Source organism: Toxotes jaculatrix, chromosome 14 (genome assembly GCF_017976425.1).
Source record: "Toxotes jaculatrix isolate fToxJac2 chromosome 14, fToxJac2.pri, whole genome shotgun sequence".
NCBI classification, from domain to species: domain Eukaryota; kingdom Metazoa; phylum Chordata; class Actinopteri; family Toxotidae; genus Toxotes; species Toxotes jaculatrix.
In genome coordinates, this window is record NC_054407.1 from 22,627,097 (window position 1) to 22,651,673 (window position 24,577).

Genomic DNA, 24,577 nt, shown 5'->3' on the forward strand with positions numbered 1-24,577 from the left:
GTTTAAAGTTATGGTCTTCGGAGTGAATAATAGTTCTGCTTTACATGCAATACTTGCACACCACACTTTCCCAGTTGTATCATTATATCACTTGAATCACCTGTCTAGCACTCTACAGCCTGTTCTCCTATGAATAAGAGCCTAATATCTACTTTATGGAGCTCTCCTACTGAGAGTGGCTTGTAGCACATCAAGGACTGAGGTTTATATAATGTTAGAGGATGAGTAATGAGGCAGCATGATTTTCCTCTGCTCCTCTGTAATGAATAACGATGTCCTTCTGTGGGAGTTTGTGCTCGCCTTGGAAGCAATGATTATTTTAAATCAACAGAGAGCAGCAGGAGGTTCTCATCCGGCAGCCAAAAAGATGTTAGTTTGATTCACGATGTGTAAAAGCGAGAAAATGTTATTAAAGCCAGAGTACATGGTCTGAAAAGAACAGCTGACCAGAGTCAAAGGCAGGCAAAGCTTGTTTTTGTTCACTGTTATTCCTAAAGAGTTAAAGCCTTTCACATCAAGAATTAACCTTTTGTCTTTGAAAAGATATATTACATTAGAAAAGATTTAGATTACATTAAACTTTAATGATCCCTGTGGGGCCGGGAAAGGTAATTAAAAAGAAAATCCATGAAATTTCACATAAATGAAATACATAAACATATGGACTCCAGCTCTAACTGGATGTGCTGGGAAGCTGGGAGCGTAGTCTCCAGTCAGTGTGTTTGGGTTTGTTTTCTGTGAGCGTCTGCTCACTGTTACCTGATGTTCTGCAGCCATAGATCTCGAAGCGCATGCAGATGCCTTGCTCCCAGGTGATGGGGCGGATGCGGATGTAACGAGTCAGAGTCTGTTTGGGAAGAACCGACTGAACCTCGTCCACTGCATTGTGGTTCCCCTGAAAGATCTGAAGACAATACAGGGAAACACAGATCAGTGCTTCTGCCACTTCTATTACTGATACTATCACTGATAGTCCTGTTACTGCAACTGAAACTGATGATACATGCTTCTAGTACTACTGCTTTCACTAATGATGCTACTGCAGGAACTACCGTCACTGCTACTAATACTTTCGCTGAAAAAACTACGACTGCTTTTAGCACTGCTGCTACTGAAAGTCCTATTACGTATTATTGAACCACAACCACAACTACAGTGACTTCTACTTATGATAGTGATATGACTAATACTATTACTCGATCAACACTATTACCAGCTCCCGCTAAACTGCTACTGCTGATGCTGGGGCTTCTACTGCCGCTGCTGCCTTTCCCGGCGTGTTGTGGCTTAAGCAGAATCCGGTTTGACCAAAAGACACTTGACTTGAACTTTAATTTTAAATGACTTCTCTTGTGATTAAACAGAACAGTACAAACTATGGAAACTAGCGGTTCAACATGAACTTCTTCAGGTTCCATTTAACAGTAGCTGAGACTCTGACATGGTTCATTTGATGAAAGCAGGAGAACTTGTGCCACGTCTATCAATATGTTGCTTAATGAGAAACTCTTTCGTTTTATCTCTTTGCCCGTGTCAGTAAGACAACTTACGACAGTGTTTGTCCAAAGAAATTGATTCTGACTGTGGTGAGGGAAGTGGGATGTAAAGCACACTTTCAGATTAGGCATGCAGCCAAATGCTGTCAGCCTTGGAAAACAGTGAATCAGCTGTCCACACTCACCTCCCCGTTGATTATAATGCAGAGTCCTTCATTACTCATCAATATTAAATAGATAAGGGTTGTTACAGCATAAATGACTCATCATTACCTTCTGCTTTGAGCCCTCCTTCACAGTGACCCAGTCCTCGCCGTTGGAGCTCAGGTCCACCTTGTATGAGCGGACAAAGTAGTGCTTCTTGGTCTCTTTTGAGATCGCTCCCTGGGTCCCGATGGCTGTGACGAATCGGAGAAATCCCAGGTCCACCTGGAAACACAGTAAATACAGGGAGAAGTTAATGGAAAACTTCAGACAGGATTAAAGGCAAGGTAACCCCGGGGCAGACATCTGTAGTTGCATGAGGGTTTTCTGAAAAAGAAGAATTCTTGGACATTACAAACTATTAAAGCGTATTGCTTAGTAACAACATACATAAAAAGCCAAAATATTGTATCATCAGCCTACAAATGCAATACAGTCTCGTACCATGTTTCACACGAAGCATATGGGAAACAGGGGCTCAGATCTCATTAATTATACTGTGATCTGTCCGTAAGTAGACAGTGAAAAATCAGAGCAGGACGCTGGAGAGATAGGCACGTCACGTAACGAAGACCTTTAAAGGAGCATTATGGAACCTGTATACTTCACTGCTAAACTGCTGAGAAGTGTTGTAAGTAATGAGCACTCTTCTCAATCATTTTCTCTTCAAATGGCCACTTAAACCTGATGAGATGAGGTGCTGACAGATTAAATAGCTTTTAAAATCCTCTTAGTCATTTTAGTGCCTGTTGCAGCAACAGACACTAAAAGCAGTGAATCCTGTTCTTAAACTTCGTAGGTATGAACTGTTCAAAGCGTTTCCAACCCCCCCCCCCCGGTACATACGTTTCTTAGGGTACTTGTTGCTTTGTTCTGCTTCTTTAAAATTGATTTCATGCATCTATGCTTGTATATGTGCTGTGTTTTGATATTATCAGCAAAACAATCTCTTTCTAGAAAGGGACGGAGCATAATGTGATTTAAGTCATGAGTTTGATTCAGGTCAGTTGAGGCAACAATACACTGAGATCTGAGCCTCCGGGTGCTGGGCCAACAAGGATGTCCAGAGGAGAGACACTGAAGAGTGTGTGTGACATCAAACTAATTTGGACCATACCAGGCTGTGTGTGTGTGTGTGTGTGTGTGGTGGGAACCAGCTCAGGAACAATTTTACGGTTGTCCACCCGCATCACTAATGACTAGTGTGTGACCTGTGGGGTGTGAGTGTGTGTGTGTGCGCGCGTGTGTGTGTGTAACCTTCTGGGTTGAGAGGTTGTGTTATACCAACATCAGACTTTATGAGTCTAACAGTGAGCAAATAAGGACTAAACATGTAACTGAGCCAAGGGCATATTTTCCACTGTGTATGGGAGGAGGGCTACGTCCCCCTCAGTTTCTAAAATCCTATTTTTGTTCTCCTCACCACAGCCCAGATGAGACAAGAGAGCAGATGAAGCAGCTGATAGAAAATATTGATACACTCATTTGAGTCACCTTCCTTTATTACCACAGGTCAATGAGCTTAACGAGCAGCAAGGAGGATTTTTTACACCTGGGTTTTGCCTCTCAGGCAACATACGGGCTGCTCTAACTTGCTGGTGAGGCCTGATGAATGCAGCTTCCTCTCCCTGACCTGGACTAAAAACACAACAACAAAAAAATGCAAAAAAATAAAACAGAAATAGCATGTAGGTCAACTACATGGCCTTTGAAGTGTTGTGTCTTTAGCACTAATTTATACTGCCAAAGAGTTTTGGGGAAAGGCACCTGACACCCTAACCCGATTTAACAGAGGACTGTTAGCTAAACTATTACATTGCACACTGGAAGCGAACAAGCTTCGCTCCAACTTCCAGGTTGATGTTTTCCTGGTGACAAACAAGGACTTTAAAGTCCTGCTAAAAGCTGTCACAGCTTAAAATAACCGACAAGGGTAATTTCCCAGTTTGATTGTACGACTAGACTAAGTTTATTGCCCTGTGTCTGATTGCGTTACAATGCCGGGGGCAAGAAACAAACTAAATAACAGAAACTCAAACCTTGGGACACCACAGACAATGCTACCACAGACATCTTAAAATGGAAACAAATTCCGACCTACAAAACACATTTTTGGAAGTGATTTAATTTTGTAACTTGTTCTATGTCTTTTTTTTCTTGTTTTGTTTTGAAAAAAACATGTGATCATCCTTATTTCACCAGAAGTTTCACTTCTTCAAAGAAATTCTTAAAATAAGCAAAACAACTCCAAATGAAATTACAGTGACATTATCACATCTCATGGCTATACTTTTACTTGAGTTTTGTCATGAAATTATGATCTGAGGGCTAAATAACAGATAAAAAAGACTTCTTCAGATGGACGAGGCATTTTATCTCACTGCTGCAAAGCAGAGTCCAGAAACAAGGCTGTTCAAAGTGCTTGAAAAGAAAAAGATAGAAAAAGATTATAAAAAAAGATAGTTATCATCAAAGAGAGCAGCTGCGATAACAGAAAGCCTTGCTGTGGTCTTTTTAAATCAGTATACTGTCCACAAATCCTAAAGCTTATCTTAAAATTCAGAGAGAGTAGCTCCATATATAGTTATCACATCGAGTTCCTCCAAACTGTATTAAAGCATGAAGTGGAATCGATTTACTTTCATAACTGTGTATTGAATGAGGTGATTCTCCATTTGACTTCCATTTCATTCCACTTAGACTAAACAAAATTGCTTGTTTGTTGAGTTTGGAAATTATCAGTTTCATACCAAAATACACTCAACACTTAAGTATGTGGGATGCTTGTGTAATATATGGTGTGTAATTAAATTACCACAGAGACGTTGCCACTGTGATACTGTACATGGGAAGGCACCAGAGGCCATTATTTAACTTTCCCCACTGTTGCTTTTTCAGGAAAAGAGAAGAAAATAGCTTCCCGCAGGTCTGTGTGGGCTCCGTGACTGACAGGGAGACCCCTGGGAAACAAGGTTTCGTGGGATTGCTCGCTGGCGTTCCCAGCTGTGCTCTGATCTACATTCCCACACTACACATAATGCATGTGACAAACACACTGCGATTTGTAAGCTGTGTTGTGAAACCGGATAGACGTGTTCATTTCTGTAGTTAATTACAGCATCAAGAGTTAAAAAGTGAAGCAATGAGGTGTCACACCACAAATTTTCTAAGGTAAGAGTGAATTTTAATTTGTCTACATCAGTGGTTCGTAATCATTTTGGCTTGTGACGCTCATCACAGGTTATTTTCTTGGTGAGGACATGAGTTCAATCAAAGAGTGGTTTGTCTGCCTTAGATTAGTTAATTTGGAGGCTTTTTAGTGGCTTTAAGAGAAAATACATATATATATATATACATATATATATATATATATATATATATATTTTTTTTTTTTTTTCCCCTTTTTTCTTTCCTTTTTTCACATTGATATTGAAATGTCGGACAAATGTGCAGGTGCTGAGGACAAAGGACAATTTACCTGGGTTTAAATAAAATAGAGCTGATGATGTTGCCCCAGTTGAAACAAAAAGCCTCAGCATTTACAGTAATCTGTTGGCCAGCCGTCACATTCATTACACGTTTTCTTTAGCAGCCAGTCAAAGCTCCATTCTCCAGACTCTTCCTCTGTCAAATGACTAAGGCTAATTGCTCTTCCATCTTCTAATTACTCAACACTTGGCAGTGTCTACATTTATGCCACAGAAAATAGTCACTCTTAGAGCTTTTTAATGGAGGGAACAAAATGTAGGAAGGGGGACACAATTCAGTCTAAGTGTGGATAAATGAGACTTAACAAAAACAGCGCTGCTTCCTGCCAAAACAGGATACTGCTCTAACCGTGATAGTGAAAGAAAGAGCTTCAATTAATCAATTCTCATCTGAGGTTTCTGTGTTAACTTCCAGAAGGGGCTGTCCCCTGGGGAAGCAGTGCATCGCACGGAGAGGAAAAGTTTTCACAACATCGACAAGTTTCTTCACTAATAAAAACAGGAGAATACTATGGTTCTCTTTCTATGGACTTTAAACATCACAGAATTTTAAAACATCAGTGGGGAAGTAGGGATTCTTTCTCACTTTTCTGAAACACCTTCTTATGCAGCCTTCAAAATCCTTCCATCCAAAATGAGCGACATACTAGTTTCACCAATCTGCTAATTAACTGTTTTAATTGTTGACATGATTAGCTGCTGTGCAGATGAAAATTAAATACAAAAACTTTCAGGAATGTTTGGAAAAATAGATCCAAAAATCTGAAATTATACGTCGTGAGTGATCAGCAAATGATCAGCAAAACTCGAGTGTACATGGCATGTGGTTAGAGAACTGAAACTTAAAAAAGCACTGGCATGGTCCTTAAACTTCTCTCTGAAAAATCACATGGCCCTGTTTTTATTTGGAACTTTAACATGATTATGAATCTGCTGAGTGAGTTTTATAACCGCTGGGCCCTTAAAATCTCATTACAGAATTTCTAAATGATTATGGCGCTGATGAAGAAGAGGTGTTTTTCTTCTCATTTCTGAAATACTTCCATTTAGTAGCCTTGAGGTTTTAATCCAAAATGAGCACAACACTAATTAGACCTACTTGGTTTTGGGGCTTTGTTTTCCGTGATGAATGACACAACTCAAATTTCATCACCTTTTTACCTTTCCTCCCTCACTGATTAATAAATTAGATTTATGATTAGCACAGTGCACAGACACTGATTTGTGTTGAGGCTTCCCTCGGTTATTGATATTTCCCAGGTTTGGAAGTTCACTGTGGCCTTCCTCTAGAGGTCTGTTCCAGATTGCAAGACCCTTTAATGCTCTCTGGAGGATCTTTTGTCTTGCTGCTTCCCCCTGCCCCAGCTTTGGCAACACACCTCACTCTCACAAGGCCCAAATGTGTTCTCCAGATGCGCAACGCTGATTTCTTCCTGGTGGCGTCACAGAGATCCTGAAGACAAACAGCAGGGCATCTATAAATACCTGGAGTCAGGAGGAGAGGAAGTCTTTCCTGGGCTTACATCACAGTGTTCAATAACAAGTGGCTTTAACGCAGCTTGTAAGGATGCACCTACTGACCATTCAAATTCACACTAATGGAGCTTGAATGTAAAATCGATCTTGTTTTTGTATCTAATCTGATTTTTGGAGCATTTTTAAAGACTAATTTTACTTGTATGTGTTGATGAAATCAAGTTGTTTGATATGTGTATTTGTGCTTCATTTTGTTTGTGCCGTCTCTTTTTAAAGACTTCTCTCATTGGAAGTGTGGATTCATCTATAATTTTCACATTAAAAATTACTCTTAAAGCTCATTTTAACTTTGATTTACTGCTGCATAAGTAAAATTTTAATATTTCTTCTTCAGCATTACAGTTAATTCCTCTGTCAGTCTTTATATGGAGAACTAGAATTACCGCCTTGTGGTCGTATGCCTCTGCCAAACGGTCAAACTGCACTTTAAATTCATGTCTATCCAGACTCATTAAATGTATGTAGCGAAGAAGTTGAAGGAATTTAAGAAAAGTATATTTTATCAAAATTAGCATATGAATTCTTGCGTTATGGCCAAAAATGTGTTGTGAGAAGTCACAGTGACCTTGATTTTTGACTTTTGAAAACCAAATTCCAATCAGTTCATGCTTGAGTCCGAGTTTCTGCCAAATTTGAAGAAATTCCCTAGGGGCATTCCTGAGCTATTGCGTTCCTGAGACTGGGACGGACGGACGTGAGCATGAGAATGGGAAGGACAGACGGACGGACAACCCACAGCCACCGCTAGTGGAAATGGGGAATTTCCATTTAATTGCAAATATACAGCATGCTGATGAAATGAGTCACCACAAAGCAAAATATGATTACAGATTTATCATAAAGCCAGATAATGAGCTCACTGTCTGCCGCCATCCAAACTGCCACCGGGTAACATCACCCTGACAACATTATGAATAGTAACCTGAAAATAGTATCAATAAAATATAAATGCCTTTAAATGAATAATAGAGGTGTTTGCAGTGGAGGAGGCAGGCATGCAAGAATTAACTAAGTCATAATTTTCTTCTCAAGTAAGATGAATGGAAAGCCGTAAGGCAAACCATGCTGTGCAGAGTTGGCTACGCACCACACTTAATCAAATAAAATGGAATATCCTTTTCACAAAAACCACCAGTCATAACTCTAATGCCTCACAGAGTCTGAGGGCAGAGCAACAGAACTGGTTCTGAGGCTATAAATCACCGTGGCAGGGGGATGGTCTGCTGTTTCTTCAGGAGGGACTGCCAACAAAGCTTTAGTTGAACAACAGAAGAGCACACACACACACACAAACACACATATATTTAGAAATCTGTCCTCACACACCAAGCTGGACCCAGTAGTTTCTAGCCTCGGGCTGGAGGACAGAGCATGTGACTGAGAGATTGCAAATCTCATGACGGGTGAGCTGAATGAGGAGAGCTGTCACCTCCCTTAGCCTCTACAGTCAGTGTGTCCTGATGGGAAACCCTGGAGCTGGTCACAGCTGAAGCTCTGTGCAGGGAGGAACTAGCACAATGTTGCTGAGAAGGCACATACATGCTCAGTAAACTGTACCAGGTGTTTTTTTTCCCCCTCTCCATTTTTTTTTGTATGTTATGAGAAATGAGCAGCCTTTTATTTTTACTGTAATTGCACTGGTTGCTGTAATTGAAAGTGGAAAATGGAAAAAAAGAATTGGTAGGTTTAAATAAAACCAAGAAAATCTGAAAGCTTCTGCACTGTATCCACATGGAAGGGAGTTTGGTTTGAAACTCAGTACAGCAGGGACACAGAGGTGAGATGGAATATGTCAAGGAGGCAGATAAATTACTGCTTAATCTACTGTCAGGTCAGTAAACAATGTTTGTTTGCTGTAAACAGCCAGTAAGAAGCAGACATAAAGACATGTACTGTATCAATTGATATTGTACAATAAAATCCCCACAAAAAAAACTGAAACATGAGGAAAACTTGGGGCCGAGTGGCTTTTTTTTTTTTATTTAAATAAATGAATGCAGAAATGATTCTATTTATTCCCTCCTCTGACCTGAACTCGGTCAATACCATTACCCTCTGACAGAGGAGAGGAGCAATGAAAAAATAAAACAATGCAAGTAAACAGGACTGCATACACACTGCTTGTATAAACAAGTGGTTCCACCCATCGCCTGTGCATTGTGTGTGTATCCTGTTGTTTTTAAGTATCTGCCAGGTACAGTTCACACTGCAGATTGCACAGACTGCAGACTGCACTTGTCCCCATCATTGTTAGTTAAGCTTTTAAAAAGTTGATCTACAGTAAGTATAGATGTTACAACGAACACGAGCGTGTGTGATGATAACTGACTATGAAAGTTATTTGAACTTTAGCCACAGAGCTCTCTGACTCTGCTTGTCTCTGGCACGTGGTGAAGAAGTGGATGGGATCAAATCAAGATGAAAACAAAGGGACATTTTAGCTTTCAGTCTTCTCCCGTTTCTACATTTAAACGGTAGACGGTGGTTTTGATGTGTTCTCATGTGTTACCAGTGCCTCATTCAGTAAATTCAGGCTCCGTCCATCTACAGTAAAAAGCCATTAACCTCTCTTAAAACACCGTCCTTCATATCATTATATCCCAGAGGGCTCAGCTGTGGCCCGGTAGCTAAAAGACGTCCCCAGACAGACAATAGAGAGCCACTAGCACTGATCCTGCACTGAGGTCGTCTTTCTGTCTGCTTCCTGTTGTAACCCCCACAGGAAGGAAGTGAGAGCCTGTTCTTACTGCGAGGGGCATTGTGAGTCTTCCTCTATGAGTTCCTGTCCTGGACAATGGGACAGTCCTGGACTCCAGCCGCACTTTGTCTTATCTGGGTCTATCCTTGGGGGGGAGGGGGCATCTCACCTAGAATTTAGGTCCAAACCATCTTAAGAAAAACACTTATAACTGAACCAGAATTCCTACGGATCTGAAGTTTTCGGACTTTTCATCCTGTCAGATCTGATAATTTGGCGCCAAGAGGAATCCAAACAAATCAAATTCTGGTTCTGGTTTTTTTTTTTTTCACTAAACATGATGGACTGCACTCTTCTTCAGGGGTGTTCAAGTGCACAGGAAAAAAAACAGCTAAAATGTGAGCATCAGTTAGAGTGGTGGTTTGACTCTCTTCACCCGTGTCAAAGATGTTTGACTTATCTTGAACACACGTTCGCCCACTGTGCTTCCCTTTATGCAGCCTTTCAAAAGTCATTGCTGCCTATGGTCATACAAAAAAAGTGCACTGCTACACAAAACCAAAACCACAGGGTCTATGTATTTGGCCAAAACTGAATAAAGCCCTTGGCTGTGTTCTTGGTATTTCATACACTGTACCTATACTGTAGTTGTATACCAGCATTAAATATAATGTATGTTGTACTGGCTGCATTTTATAAGAAAACTCTAGATTTAAAAACCATAATCTTGTATAACATCCGTATGAACGAGGCTTCTTCTTCCTCTTCATCTAAAATGTTCTCAAGCAAAAAAATATATTGAATATGTGTCGAGAAATTAAACACTGGGCCGCTCTGCTCGATTGCAGGTCGCTACGTCTGATTTCACAACGAAGATGAGAAATGTCAACTGTGCTGGAGAGGCACGTTCCAATAAATAATGTATAGAGGTTTATTTTTTCCTTTCTGTATCCGTATAACGTGCAAAGAAGTGGTACAAATGAGTGAACAATATTCAGACCAGATGTGAGCAAGATCTCAGCGGTATCGTCAAGTTCACGTTGAGGAACACCGTTTCTCCATGAGTGAGTGAGCGTACCTATGCTTTGAGATCAGACTCTAAAATGAGCAGCACTGTGACACCATTTCTTTTTTCAGTGACTTCAAGAGTTCTCCACAGTAAGTGGCACTGTCTTACAGATGTTCTGGTGCTTGAACATCTTAATCTAATCTCTACATTTCAGATTTTTTTGTGCATTTGTTGTCATATTTTATTCCCTTTATTTCAACCTCTTAAACTAGCTCTGTAAATGCCCTGTGGCTGAACCGGAACAAACAAGAAAAATAAACAGAACATTCCTGACCTGTATCCACTCCCGGACGGTGTCATCTGAGGGCGTCCAGCCGTTCTCCTGGTAGTTGAGGCGAGAGCGTTCAGGGGACCAGTTGGAGTTGTACTGGGAGGAGGCGCTGATCTGCTGTGAGGAAATCTCCCCTGACTCCATGCCCAGTGGCTCCATACAAGCAAAATCTGAACAAAGACAGAAAAAGCTCATTAACAAGAGTTTCTGTCTTTTTTGTATTGATAGTTATACAAACTATTACAAAATCAATAGATCTCAGTTCAGATGTTGTCATCCCCCACAAGGAACCCAGTGGGCTCAATTTCCTGACTGTGACCATCTAAGTCACAACTATTCTCTCGTAGATCTATGAAAGATGTGTCATTGTGCTAAATACTGAACTGGTGGTTTGTGTGTATCTTGAAATGCCACTGGACGGAGGCTTTTTGTTCCTAAACACATCGCAGGGTGGCAATTAACCTTTACAGTCCAAAATATGAACAAGTGAGGAGGCAATGATCAGGTTCCTGTCCTGTGAATCAAGAGCTGCGTCGCTCCACTGCACATGAAGGTCACACAGAGACATGTTTCAAAATCATACTGACCGCCCCTTAAACACAAATTTAAAAAAAGTCTATCTTACAGACAGTTTGCTGGATGAACTGAATTTTGGCGTCTTGCTCTCCTCATTTTTGCTGCTAATGCAGGAATTTATCATTCGGCTCCAGAGCCTGGATTCTAAAAGAAACACCTCAAGTTAAAGTCATAAATCTGTGTAAAGTAGGAAAAGAGCTCGTTTTGTCTCCTGGATCAGGCAGAAAAACAAGCGAGCAGTGATTCGAGTGACACTGCAAAGTGTCTGACCCTGCAAATAAAGCGGTCACCTGACGCCGCTCCTGTGGTGACAGAGGCTGTTTGGCGACGCTCTCTTTATATTTAGGTTCAGAGTTCAGTCACTGCTCACACATCAAAAACACAAAACACTAAAAATCCTATGAAGAATGACACTCACAGAGACCGGATGGCTCGTCTTACGCCACCCTGATATACGGCTGCAGCTAATGACTTTCTTCATTATCGATTAATCTGCCACTTACTTTTTCATTTATTTGATGAATTATTTGAGCTATAAAATGTCAGGAGGTACGCTAATCACAGCCTCTCAGAGGCCAGGGTGATGTCTCAATACTGATTTTTTTATTTGACCAACAGTCCAAAACTGATAAATAAATACATCTGTAATATCTGAATGTAATCCTTTGATGCAGCCTGTATTGTGCATGTACATGTAGGTTACTCACACCATATACACCAACACACATAAATAGACACAAACCCACAGGCACATATTTCAGCTAAAGCCGTGTGAAGATTCAGCTCCAATTCTGGTGCTTTTCATCTCTCTCTCTCTCTGGCGCATATATATATATATATATATATATATATACACACACACACACACACACACACACACACACACACACACACACACACACACACACACACAAGTAAATAAAATTTGTTTTTTTTTAGGCAATAATCTTTATCCGAAGGATAATGCCCTCCTCTGTGGAAAATTCCACAATCCCTCGGTATTACAAAACACTTTCAAAACAGAATTTGGACAAAGTCAAAGTACATGTCTGTATCTCTGAGGAGGCAGTGTCCACTCTGTAACAGCAGGGGAGCCTGGGGAAGGAAGAGGGAGGGGGGGGACAAAAGGAAACGTGTGTTTGTGTGTGTGTGTGTGTGTGTGTGTGGGAGGGCTGTCTGGAGACACAGGGTCTGCCAGACTGACACAAACACACTTACATCATTCAAACTTCCACAAATGAATTAGGGAGAAAGTTTGCTTGCGACATCACTGAAAAGCCTGCAGAGAGCTGGATTCTGTGCTCATCATTAAGATTTGTTAACTTGACATTTTTCAGGCCCAAATCTTTCAATTCAGAACTTTTCCCTGAGGTGGATTCTTGCCAGAAAATGCTCTGAAACTGCCTCTAGACAATGAGGCAGTAAAAAACCCTCAGTATGATTCAGCTGATACATGAGTTTATTCCTAAAAAGCCTCCAACTCTCTCACTTTCCTGTTTTTCTTCTCTCCTCAGCTCCCACCTCCGCAAACTTCTCTTTTGCTCTTTTCTTATTCTTATTCATGACGTGAACTCCATGTTCCCCTTCACAGCAGGCAGGAGACACAAACTTCAACCCCGTCCCTCTACCTCTCAGTCCAAAAGGAAAGACAGGACATAAACTGGTGCCCCCACCGGCCGATGGTTCAGCTGATCAAAGGCCCAGCTGGAGGTCGCTCCTGATGGTGATGGCAGGACCGTAAATTCACTGCTGGATATCAGAGTTTGATTCCCCTGTGGCTGTTCACAAAGATCCTGCTTGAATGGATGTTCTTTTGGAAAATATTAAGAGGCTGAAGGCACAACGTTGGTGTGAAAATCAGTATAAACATAAGATAAATGTTGTTTACAGCAGCTGTTCCCGTCTGCTTTTGTTATCCTCGTAGTCCTGTCCTATCTCGACATCTGACTCCTTTAACTGCCCACCAGTTTCAAATGCATTCATTTGAATGGATTTTAAATTGTCTGTTCCTTAAAACACATTTAGAAAGAAACAGTTGCGCTAATGTGTGAGTTTGTGGACATTGTTTTCTAAGGAAAATGTATTTTAATGTATTTTACTATAAAATGTAATTTCTATTTCAAATTTCTAATTAGTTGAGCTACTCTAAAACCTTTCTACATACCCCCTGCAGCTGCTGACGTACCCCTGGCTGGGAACAGCTGATTTGTAGCATAACAGCGGCTGTAAAAACTGGAGAAAAGACAGTGTGCTTTGGTTTGTCAAGAGGTTTTAATTCAATCTGCTGAGCTTAGGCGGGGGTCTGAAGGCAAGAGTAACTGTCTATGTGCGTGCGTGCGTGCGTGCGTGCGTGCGCGTGTGTGCGTGTGTGTGTGTGTGTATGTGTGTTATTTAAGCTAAGATAATTAGAGCTTTGTCTAACTCCACTGCAGCTCTCAGCCCCTCCCAACACTAGAGGGTCAGATTTATCTGTCAGACACACTACGGTGCATACAGACATATGTGATACATGTAGACTACACCCATGTATTATCACACCGTCATGAACACTCACCATCAATATCAGATTACACACACACACACACACACACACACACACAGGAGAATAGCTTTCATGCATGTGAGACGTACATTAATGATTCATAAAGCTTTTTTCTGATATACTGTGTCAAACAGTGATTGAAGTCACTGTGGGACCTTACGTAAACTCGCGTCTATGCACACTCACATTCCTGAGCAGGGGTGACTGGGGTTGAGGTGACCAGAGAGCAAGAACCATACGGACCAGCATAACTTAAATCTCTGCAGGTTTTACAACGGGGTCACACAGTCGACTAATGCGGACAAATGACTTTAAAGAAAGTCAAAGAACATGTGGACACGGACAAACACACAACACGACAAAGAACTAGATCTAAAACTAACAATGACAAGTGGTTGAAACAGATTGTTCAACAGAAGATAAGAGTTAGACGGAGGTCAGGGTGCTGGTGAAACTATAGCCTGTATTTTTTTTAAACCAAATTTTGAATTCAAAGTTGGAGCTGTGAGATTAGATCAAACTGACACTGTTGCACAGTTAAAGTCTGATCCTGATTCTACCATTTAAAGTTTAAGCACACTTGAATCAAACAGTAGCTGCAAAGAATTCCTGCTCTAGCTGATTTTATCCTGCAGACAGCCGCTGATGGATGGGTTCCCACCCTCTCTGCTGACGCTATTTAGTTGGATGTAAAGGTAATCTATAGGAGACAGGGCTGGAATACGTGCGACAACCATACGGTGCCACAGCTGTGAAAAATTCTCTAAAGTCATGTTTTTTCCTTTGCTGCATCCTATTAATCCCTGAAGGATGAATTTTCCTCCTGCTTCCAACTTGGAGGTCAGGGGTCAAAGGTCACTTATAGACCAGCTCCTTTAGAGCTGGAGGATAGTCACTGTCTTCCTCTAGGAACTGAGCTAATCCACAAACCACTAATTCAATCGGTCCAATACTTTCCGTTACGTTTACGGGTAATCGGCAGTGGACGTACTAGTATTTTTATTCTATACAACACAAATGACACATAGAAATATGCAGGAAATGAAGCCTGGTCCTTCCTAATGCCAGATGACATCTGTACCCTCTACATCACACCCCTCCCCCGCCACCCCCTTTATTTCTCATCACTAATCCAGCTGTTCACCCTCATCTTCGTGTCCTGGGGGAAGGCTCCTCTCGCGGATGGTGTAGTTGGCGGAGAATCCCTCCTTGGCAATAGCGTTGTCGGTGGTGATGGTCATGGACAGGATTCCGGTGTAGGAGATCACACGGCCCGGGGAAGTCTGGCCACAGTACCTGCCAATGTGAGGACCCACTGAGGGAGGAAGGGGGGATGAAGAGGAGGGGTAAGAGGGACAGATGACAGGAGATTCAAAAGGAGGAAGGATGAGGGAAATGAATAAGGAGGAGAGGGAAAGAGAAGGCATGAAGTTAGAAGGAGTGAAAGCAAAAGAAGAGGAGGGTGGGGGGAGAGAAAGAGGTGAAGAAAAAGTAGAACGTCAGCTTCACCACTCATCAGCAGCAGAATGTTTTTATTATTCACTTTGTCCTCCAGTGACCTCACTGCCCTGGGACATGTTTCGTGACTTCAAGCAAAAACACACAAGTTTGAGATTTGTGATTTTAATCCGTTATATTCTATCCACACAGAACTCATGTCTAAAAATGTCCAATTTAGATTAAAGGCCCAAAACTTTAATCTGCTCTGATCAAAAGGCATCAGACAATCACAGTGAGCAGCTGATCCCCTATCAGCTCAAACCTCTCACCTCTCACGAGCGGTGTGTTAACTTTGAGACGGGAATAAAGGTGAGATGGCAGGTAGCAGAAACACTCACTCCCACAACATATTGTGCTGGCACTTTATTATCCAAACACTATATTTAAACGGTGTATAATATGATTGTATCGGGCACAGCAAAGAATAGTCCTTTAATCTCAGGGTTTCGTGTTAAAGTGTTTTATCATCCTGTTAGCGATCACATTCACAGCTTTATATCCAGGTTGTTAAATTAAGATCTGAACTCCACACTTCATGTAACAGATTTACTCCAAATAAAGCAATGGAAATGCAAAGATTTGTCCTCACATGATCAGACATACTTTTGTCAGAGGAGTGAAGTACTGAATATTTGTATTTTCATAGCTGGTAAAGGACTAACGGGCAGAAAATACAGTCAGTTACCTGAAGACTTACCTGTTTTACTTGATGTTATGTTAATATCTCTGTAAAATGTGACTCTGAATCTTGTGGCTGCAAAAACAAGACAACCACTCACTGAGCTACGTGATCCCTGTTTTTTCCTCTAAGGAATTATCATTACATTTGAGTCACAGAAGCAGGCATGCATCTCTCAGAAAGATGAATCATGGCAAGCTTTAAAATCTTTAACCCTGAGGTTAGTTTACAACACCTAGTCCGCTGTCAGTGGCTTTCTAAGGCTTTGTTGGTTAAAAATCGTCTTAACTGTGCTGTGGACATTTCATTTTTAGACCGAGGTGGACAGACGAGGCTTTGAAGATTCTGTAGGCATCTTAAAAAACAGCGGAATGTGCCGTCTGGGTTTTTGCAAGGTTGCTGGGGATTTATCTTTCAAATGTAATGATAAAACACGAGAGGCACCAACTGGGCATCGAATCTACCGTAACAACGTGATTTCCTTATATGCAGCACACAGCAACAGGCGGTCTCATGTCTAAACACCGAGCGCTGACATCCCCGCCTGCCCACAGTTTGCTGCCCATTTCATCCTGTTCTTATCAGACAGAAACAAAGCCAGGCCTGTGTTGCCGCCTGTTTCGTAGAGATACTGTATCTGCAGCCTCTCGAGGACTAAAGGAGGGATCTTCAGTCCACAATGAAATTATGCATATTACAAAAATCATACCTTCCCAACATTTTCCTTCCGCTTCGCAGGCAAATAATCAAAAAGTAACACAAAACGATATCAATGGAACGCTGAGTTTCAGTAATCTTGTGGATTATGTTTATCAGTTACAGTTTTAAGCAGCTAGGCGACTGTGATCTGTGACGGATTATACTTTGAATTTTCTTTAGCCTTATCTGAGGAGGTGTGAAATGGTTACGCTGTAAGGCTTTGTGTTCTTACTACAATCAGCTATAAAATGAAAACTCCTACAGGCAAAATGTACGGTGGCCCTGTGAGCTGAGAGGGCGCGTGTGCTGGATTTGTAGCTCGTTTCTGCGTTTGGTTGTGTTTTTTTACTAAATGCTGTGCATGAGTTGGTGAGGATGTTTTCCTAAGTTTGCTTGTGTTTTGCCTTTTTCAATGTGTTTTCTTAAGCTGCTGTGTTGAGACACTTCATTTCATTTAGGAGAGGGGAAATTAAGATTAAAATTACAGTTACAATATTGAATAATATATCTGAACAAAAACTAAACATAATTAACACCAAAAAATTACTACATTAAATTAAAATACAATGAGTCCTGGATATTTGTTTCTTGGATTAAATCCCATCAGAAGAATTGTCCTCATAATATAAACGACTTCCTTTTGAAGACCTGACTTACATCTCTCAAATAAAACAGCAGTGCATGATGGGAACGTTTGATGTCAGTGCTAACGGTGCGAAAGCGTTTGATGGGATGAAAAACTACATTCTGGTCTTCGTCCTGCTGCAGAGATGCTTTGTTATCTGCACCGACACACACGTTCGCTCGGCAAACACAGGAACACAGCATCACACACCAACGCAGCGCACGTACCAATACACACACGCGCACGCACTCATGCAAACAGACACACCTGAATGCACACAGACACACACACACAGATCATTTGACAGGAAAAGCCCTGGCATGTTATGTATGCTGGCACGGCTTTAAAGTGTATGTCACTGTCTGTCTACCTGTGCCAGTCTTTGTACCCCTCACATTCCCACTGCCAGTCCCCTCAGTGGCAATAATCAGGCAAAGCTTTGGGCACAGCAGCGAGTATTGTGGGCATCCTGGCAGCCTACTCAGGCCTGTCCAAGGTATGTAGCTCTCACCATTATCTGCACACTGTACGGCTAATTAGACAACAATGGAAGCTGAGGAACGCTGTCCAAACGAGGGGAGGAGAGAGAACAGAGGGTAGAGCAGGTTGCGTCTCCGTCATTCATGCGCAGAGAGCTGATTTTCCAAGTGTGGTTGGAAAAGGAACAATGAGCAAACTGTGAAGGAGTCTCTCTTTCACCAGCATCGTCTCCATCAGTACAATCAGTCTTCATGTGTACACAGATGGCTGAAATTCAAGTAAAGGCCTGAACACAACCGAGCCTCAGCAGAGCCATTATTGATTATTACCCCCTGAAAGCTTCTTACTAATGTTTCTGTATGGAAAAGGAATATTCGCCTCCTAGTGAGCTTTGGAGGGGATTCCACAGCCAGGCTATCTGTTTGGAGTGTCAATCATCTGTTAAACTGCACTGAAAAACCAGAGAATTTATAAATTCAGGCTCTTTCTAAAGTCATTCTTGTATTTTCATTTAATCTAACTCCACCACACTTGTGTTGTCAGTGGGAAAACCTCAGTCTATCAGGGCGGACGCATTGTGCATCCAGTCAACCAGGATGATATTTTATTACCCTAATTTGCCAAATTCCTGAAACAGCCTGTAAATCAATGTGTAGAGACAAATTTCTCCAAAATATAATTAAAAAAACAAGAATTCTGGAGACACCACGTGTTCAGTGATGTGATAAGACTGTTGTGAAAATGAAAAATGCTCCTCCTTTACTTCATCCTGCACCTTCCTGTTGTCTTTATCTACTTATTTTTCGCCTCTGCTTTCTCCTTCGCCTCCATCTCTCAATCCGAGTTTGTCCCACCTGCAGGGGAGCCATCCATCCTTTGTTCTCCCCCTCCCTCCTCCTCCTCCTCCCCTTCACCTCCGCATGTCTTCCTCTCTGTATCTCTCTCTGCTTTCTGTCAACATCTGCAGGGGGAAGCCGTCCAGAGCTCCTCTCATCCTTCTCTTCTCTTTGCTGCTTCACAGCTCCTCATTTTCATCCCTCCCTCCGGACCCATTCCACCACCGTTCCAGCTCATCTTCCACCTCATCGCGTCCATCTACCTCTGCATCCCATTTTTCCTGTTCTTACCCTCCACCTGTGGAGATTTCTCCTTCAGCTCACTTCATGTTCTGGCTGATGTTCTATTTTTTTCTTGCTGCTCTATCTTGGTAGTACATTCATGTTTACAGCGTTTTCTAGCTTGTTTTGGCCTGCCCAAAAAATATGCCTATTAGCATTTTTTTTTCAGTGTAGCTGGCTGAGAAACTGTTTTTTTGTGATCATCATCTTGCTTGTGGATGTTTAAATACGTTAAATCGGTAAAAAGCATTATATTTTTGTACTTGAGTTGATTCTTCTCTTCCTGTAACACAAATATTGTCTTTACTAGTCAGGCTGAGCTCAACCTGATCCGAATCCTCTCCTCACCTGCAGGGAAGCCGTCCCAGATCTCCAGCCAGTCGTAGCGGCAGAGCGCGCCTGGCGGCGGCGTGGTGTCAGGCTCCATGTCGAAGCTGTCAAACTCCACCACGATCTCCGACATCTTGGGGGCAAAGATCATGAAGGTGCAGTCCAGGTTGTTGGGGTACTTCTCGGGGAAGCCGGGCGTCTTGATGACGCCCCGGGGAGCCGTGAAGTTTCTGGAACATTCTGGACCTGCGAGGGGAGAAGATCCTGATGAGTTTTGTGTTAAGATGTGTTTGGACAGAGTGACTAATTCTCACTTGGACAGAGGTGTGAACTATCAGGGGTTAGAGGGCGGTAACCTGTTCTCACATTACTGTCACTTTCCCTTTTACAAACCTATGTTTTTTTTGTCATTACAAAATGAGACATCACAGATGTTGATACAAAATAAAAGCCTTTAAAGTAAAATGATTTCAGTGCCATTTCTGAGCAGCACCCGGCTCAGTGCCTTGTTAAGATGCTCCAAAAACAAACCCTTTCCTTTATTGACAAAACGCATGTCATCTCCATCCAATCAGACGAGCTCGGCTGTGATTGGTCCCCTCCCCTGTCGGAGCCAGTTGTGTCTGTGTTGTGACTGGGGTGGAAGGGCGGGAGAGTGGTGGGGGTTTTACTAGTATTTATTGACTGTCCCAGACACTGAGGGGCTGTTTACAGGGACCAGTGAAACAGCAACACACACACACAGATACACACACAGACAAAAACAAGCCTATTAGCTCATTAGACACATCTAAATACACACACGCTGCGAAATCAGTCGACCACAGCCTCTTAATTTGTTTGCAGTGTACAGTCAAATATCAATGCTTTTTTTTTCCTTTTTGCTACACTTTGATTTCTATCTTTTGGTACATTGTACGGTGCTGATAACTTTTAACCATAAATCCTTGCATAACTGTGAATTTGAAGAGGACTCTGTGATTAAAGTTTTACTTGCTTACTCACTCACACACATACAAAAAAAGGAACCCAAACACTGTCTGCTGTTATTTTACACCCCCTGACAAAGATGCTTATTTTATCACACTTTCATTCATGCATTAGCACATAACACCTTCCGGTGTTGCAATCATCAGCTGTGGTGTGTTTACACGTGTCCTTTTTTCTATTCATCCTAACGTCGTTGCGCTGTGATGCCATTCTGCTCGACTGTGAGCGGTGCACTGAAAATTGCTGAATAATCCTGTGGTGAATAGGCACAGGGAGCACTTCCTGTATATATTTTCTTTCAAATGAGGTCGTGAAGCATTGTTTTTGTAGCGTTACATAAAATTCGGACACATTTCCAACAAAGTTAGTTCTGTGTTTTTTAGAGGAAGTAAAACTTTTCTTCACTTGTAAGCATCAGACGCTTCTCTAGATGGAAGGATAATGAAATAAAGCTTAACAACACAGTTTCATCAACAAACAAACCTGGAAAACAAAGAAAATTTTGCTTATCAAAACGACACACTGCACAAACTCCTCCCGACAAAAGTACAAACGGAGCAGCTGGCTAACTCGGCAGCTTGTGTGTCATTGTCGTCCTTTGTACATGAGCTGTTTTCTCCACAGTCACATCCGAGCTGTTGATACTCCTGAAAAATCTCTGCGTGGGCTCGCATCAGTCAACCAGACTGGCTGTTCACACCTCGCTTGTGGTAAAGTGACATGAGCGAGGTTATGAAACGGTGACTGATCTCTGCAGGAGGACGACGACTCGAGGTGTGGACGAGGGTCAAGCTTCCCTCGGAGGCATCAACAGTGTGTGTGTGTGTGTGTACGTGTGTGTGTTGGGGTGGGGGTTTCTCATGTTGCCATGCCAGATGTGACCTGCATGTTATCTGAGCACGCCTGTAAACAAGAATCCACACACACATAGAGACACAAGAGACACGCACACTCCAGTGGACCCCTCGCTGTTGACACAGGTGGTGTCATTAAAAGGGCGACATGATGAATGATGTGGAAGGATGAGCGGCGAGGGATGGGGCAGGCTTCGACGCTGCTCAGCTGGCACTGTGTGTGTGTGTGTGTGTGTGTGTCAGATGTGCAGATGGGTTACTTATATCTGAGCTGAGAAATGTATGATGCTGTATGAAATTAATGTTCATATAATGCCTAGAAAATAAAAGCTAATTTTATTTTCAGGTGTTAGTGTAAGAACTGAACCTCACTGGCTTCCATAGGTAATTTTCTGAGAAAATCTCCAGCTGATTCATTTCAGTACACGGACGGATGACGGTGACGGAGCAGCGTTTGATCCGAAGACAAACAACCAAACATCGACAAAGCGGGGGGAAAAAAATGCTGACTCCACACAAACCACTGCACTAACAAAAGACAAAACAAACAATGAAATAAACCAGAAAGCATCAAGAGGCTGGATACCTTCAACCAGTAAGTGCATAAACACATGGAAGAAGTTAAAAAAATGTAATGAAATCCTTTTAAAATTCCTGATTCGACACCAGAAACAAATAGTCTCTTCCTTGGCCCAGAGGCTGAACTGTCCCCTAAATTTAATTTTATCTGTTAGAAGAAAAAAACATCACCTCTTTGCTGAAGGAAGGAACTTTATACTTTCCTCTCCTCCTACTAAGGTAAAGGAGACAAGAGAAAATTTGGAGATTTAGGCTGACAGTCCATTTCACTTAATGTGCCTCAAAATTGCCCCCCACCCCCCAAAAAAACGATCAAATGTACCATAACTGTGAGTGTTTGTGTGTTTAACTTAACAACACAGTACACTGCTCTCATCTCTCACTGGCTCATCATCTGTGCCTCCATCTTTTTGTTTCTTTCATCTTTTTGATCAACAACCCTCCAATCAACTGCGGCTTGAAGTCACTGTAGGGGAAAGAAAAAAAAACCCTCCCCTCCGTCGACTAAATCGCTGAGACATGTGTTTCTGGTTTGAAAACCTGCAATAAAACAAGAGAGTTGGGGCAAATATAGTTCCAGGACGCTGAAGAGGCCTCACTTGGCCATCATTTATAAATGATATGTATTCTGTGGTCGGGGGAGAGGGTGGAGTTATGGTGATGGTTGTGGTTAAAAGAGACGGATGTACCCGGGTGTCACAGCCCAACGCTCCGAGGTCCAGAGGTTTACCCACCACTGCCAAGCACTATCTTTAAGGCCAAACAGAGCTTGTCATCTGAACGAGGGTTGCTGCTTTTTGTGGCGCTGCATTGGGGTTTTCTTGTAGTAATGACAGACGTGGAACAGACATGGACGGGGGGAGAAGATAAAATTGAGTATTTTGTCATAGTTTGTGTTGCTCTGATATTTCAGGGTTTACTATTTTTCTATCAGTTGCCAAAAAAAAAAAAAAAAAAACAAGATCAAAGGACAAAAACAGAGAGACAGAGGGAGGAATAGTACCATGGAGACAAAGAGGTCTCAATAGAGTGTACGGCCTGTTTGGAAACAGAGCAGCAGCTCCATTTAGCAGCGAGTTTCAATATGCTGCTCTGACTGTTATGGGTTTTAAATGTGGTGAGAAGGAAGGCAGCAACATGGCAGGGGGATTACCTGAGTGAGTACAAGTGCTGTTCTTAACTTGTTAGAGGACCCATATTTAGGCCAACACACACACACACACACATACACACATACACATACACACACACACACACACACACACACACACACACACACACACACACACACACACACACACACACACACACACACACACACACACACGTGCACTGTCCTAGTTCCAGAGCCCCTCTTCTATGCCAGAGCATCCATCTCATCTGCAGGTCACCCCTGTTGCCTCCAAGGACAAACAGCCCATTAGCTAAATGAGCCTGGGGTCCCATGCACCTGTCTGTTGCACACACTCAACACACACACACACACACACACACACACACACACACACACACACACACACACACACACACACACAAAGGAAAGCAGACACTGGTAAAAAATTCCCAGCTTGCTCCGCAGCGTCCGTCCTGCAGCTGAGCAGTAGCTGGCAGAGACGTGCTCAACAACAACAACAGGAAAACGGTGGCTCTGATTTTTCTGACAAACACACGGAGCGACAGCAGCAGCAGCAGCATGTAGAGAAACACAAACCTGACGTCTACAACATCGCTCCTGCCCTGCAGGTTCAGAGCAGCACACCGGGCAATATAAACAAAACACACTTCCTTTATCCATCCACCATTAATACAACAAAGTCAGGAGCAGACGGCTGTTTTGTAATTTCAATCAAAATCAATGAGCGGAGGCAAGATCCATCAGAGAGCGTTTACGGGAATATACATGGAAATACTCGTGTCTAATTGGCTGAAAGCTCAATCAATTCTTCACCTGATGGGGTTACTGTGCCAAATGGATATACATAGATTTTTTTTTTTTTTTTTTTGAGGAATAAAGGTTGAAGCTGAAGCATAAACATCCTCTCATGCTGTGCCAGGAAAACAAGGTGTGTGATGAGTTCCAAGTTATGTGAACATGATATGAGCAGAGCATAAGTTCTATACAGCTAACGTACTTTTGCACTGCATTGTAGCCAGCTAAAAGGTTAGCAATGATAGATAGCACAGCTAAGTTGGGCTAACCAAGTAGAATCAGTGCATTTACATTTGTCTTTTCAAAAGTGAATGACTTCAAATGTAAATAAAGTAATAATAATTATAATAAATCAACTTTTGCTGTTTTAAATAAAAGTAATTTTCTCATATTTGAGAAAGAAATGCATGGAAACAGTCTGTTTTTTTGATGGTGAGCAGCCTTAACACAAGGTGAATGTAGCAGCTGTTCTGCAGCTTTTGATCATATGACATAATCCTCATCGGCAGATTGAGTTTGCTGAGTAAAATCTGAGGTTCACAGTGAATTTCTCAGCAAGGGCTTAAAGAACAAAACAAAAACAAAATAAAACAAATGGACATTTGCTGTAACAGCTATAACTCCATGAAAACTGGGCAAACTCTGCTGAGGAAAAAGCTCCAGAGCAGCTTCTGAATGGACCTTGTGGTGAAACTGTTTTCTCACTTGCTGTTTCCACTTCAAGAGTGAATTTTGAAGAGTTGGTTCAGTCAAATTACAACTTTTCTTACTTACCACCACTAGATTCACTGGTAATTCTGGGTTATTAGGCTAGATACCACTACTCTTGAGATAAATGCTAAAATTATGCTTTTTAATTGACAGTTTATTTCCATTTTATTAGACCCTCAAAATTCACTAACCTCATGTTAAC

The 24,577-nt window shown here is 41.9% G+C and overlaps 1 protein-coding gene across 2 annotated transcripts in view; it reads right to left on the reverse strand.

Annotated features, from left to right (window-relative positions):
• LOC121192658 (neuropilin-1a-like) overlaps positions 1-24,577 on the reverse strand; it is a 67,113-nt gene that overhangs the window by 20,620 nt on the left and 21,916 nt on the right. For both annotated transcript variants that reach the window (XM_041054427.1, XM_041054426.1), the window contains 5 exons: positions 19,330-19,557; positions 15,025-15,195; positions 10,766-10,932; positions 1,770-1,925; positions 760-904 (listed from right to left, as the gene is read on the reverse strand). In XM_041054427.1, coding sequence (XP_040910361.1) covers positions 760-904; positions 1,770-1,925; positions 10,766-10,932; positions 15,025-15,195; positions 19,330-19,557 — 867 coding nt within the window. The remainder of the gene's footprint in view (positions 1-759; positions 905-1,769; positions 1,926-10,765; positions 10,933-15,024; positions 15,196-19,329; positions 19,558-24,577) is intronic.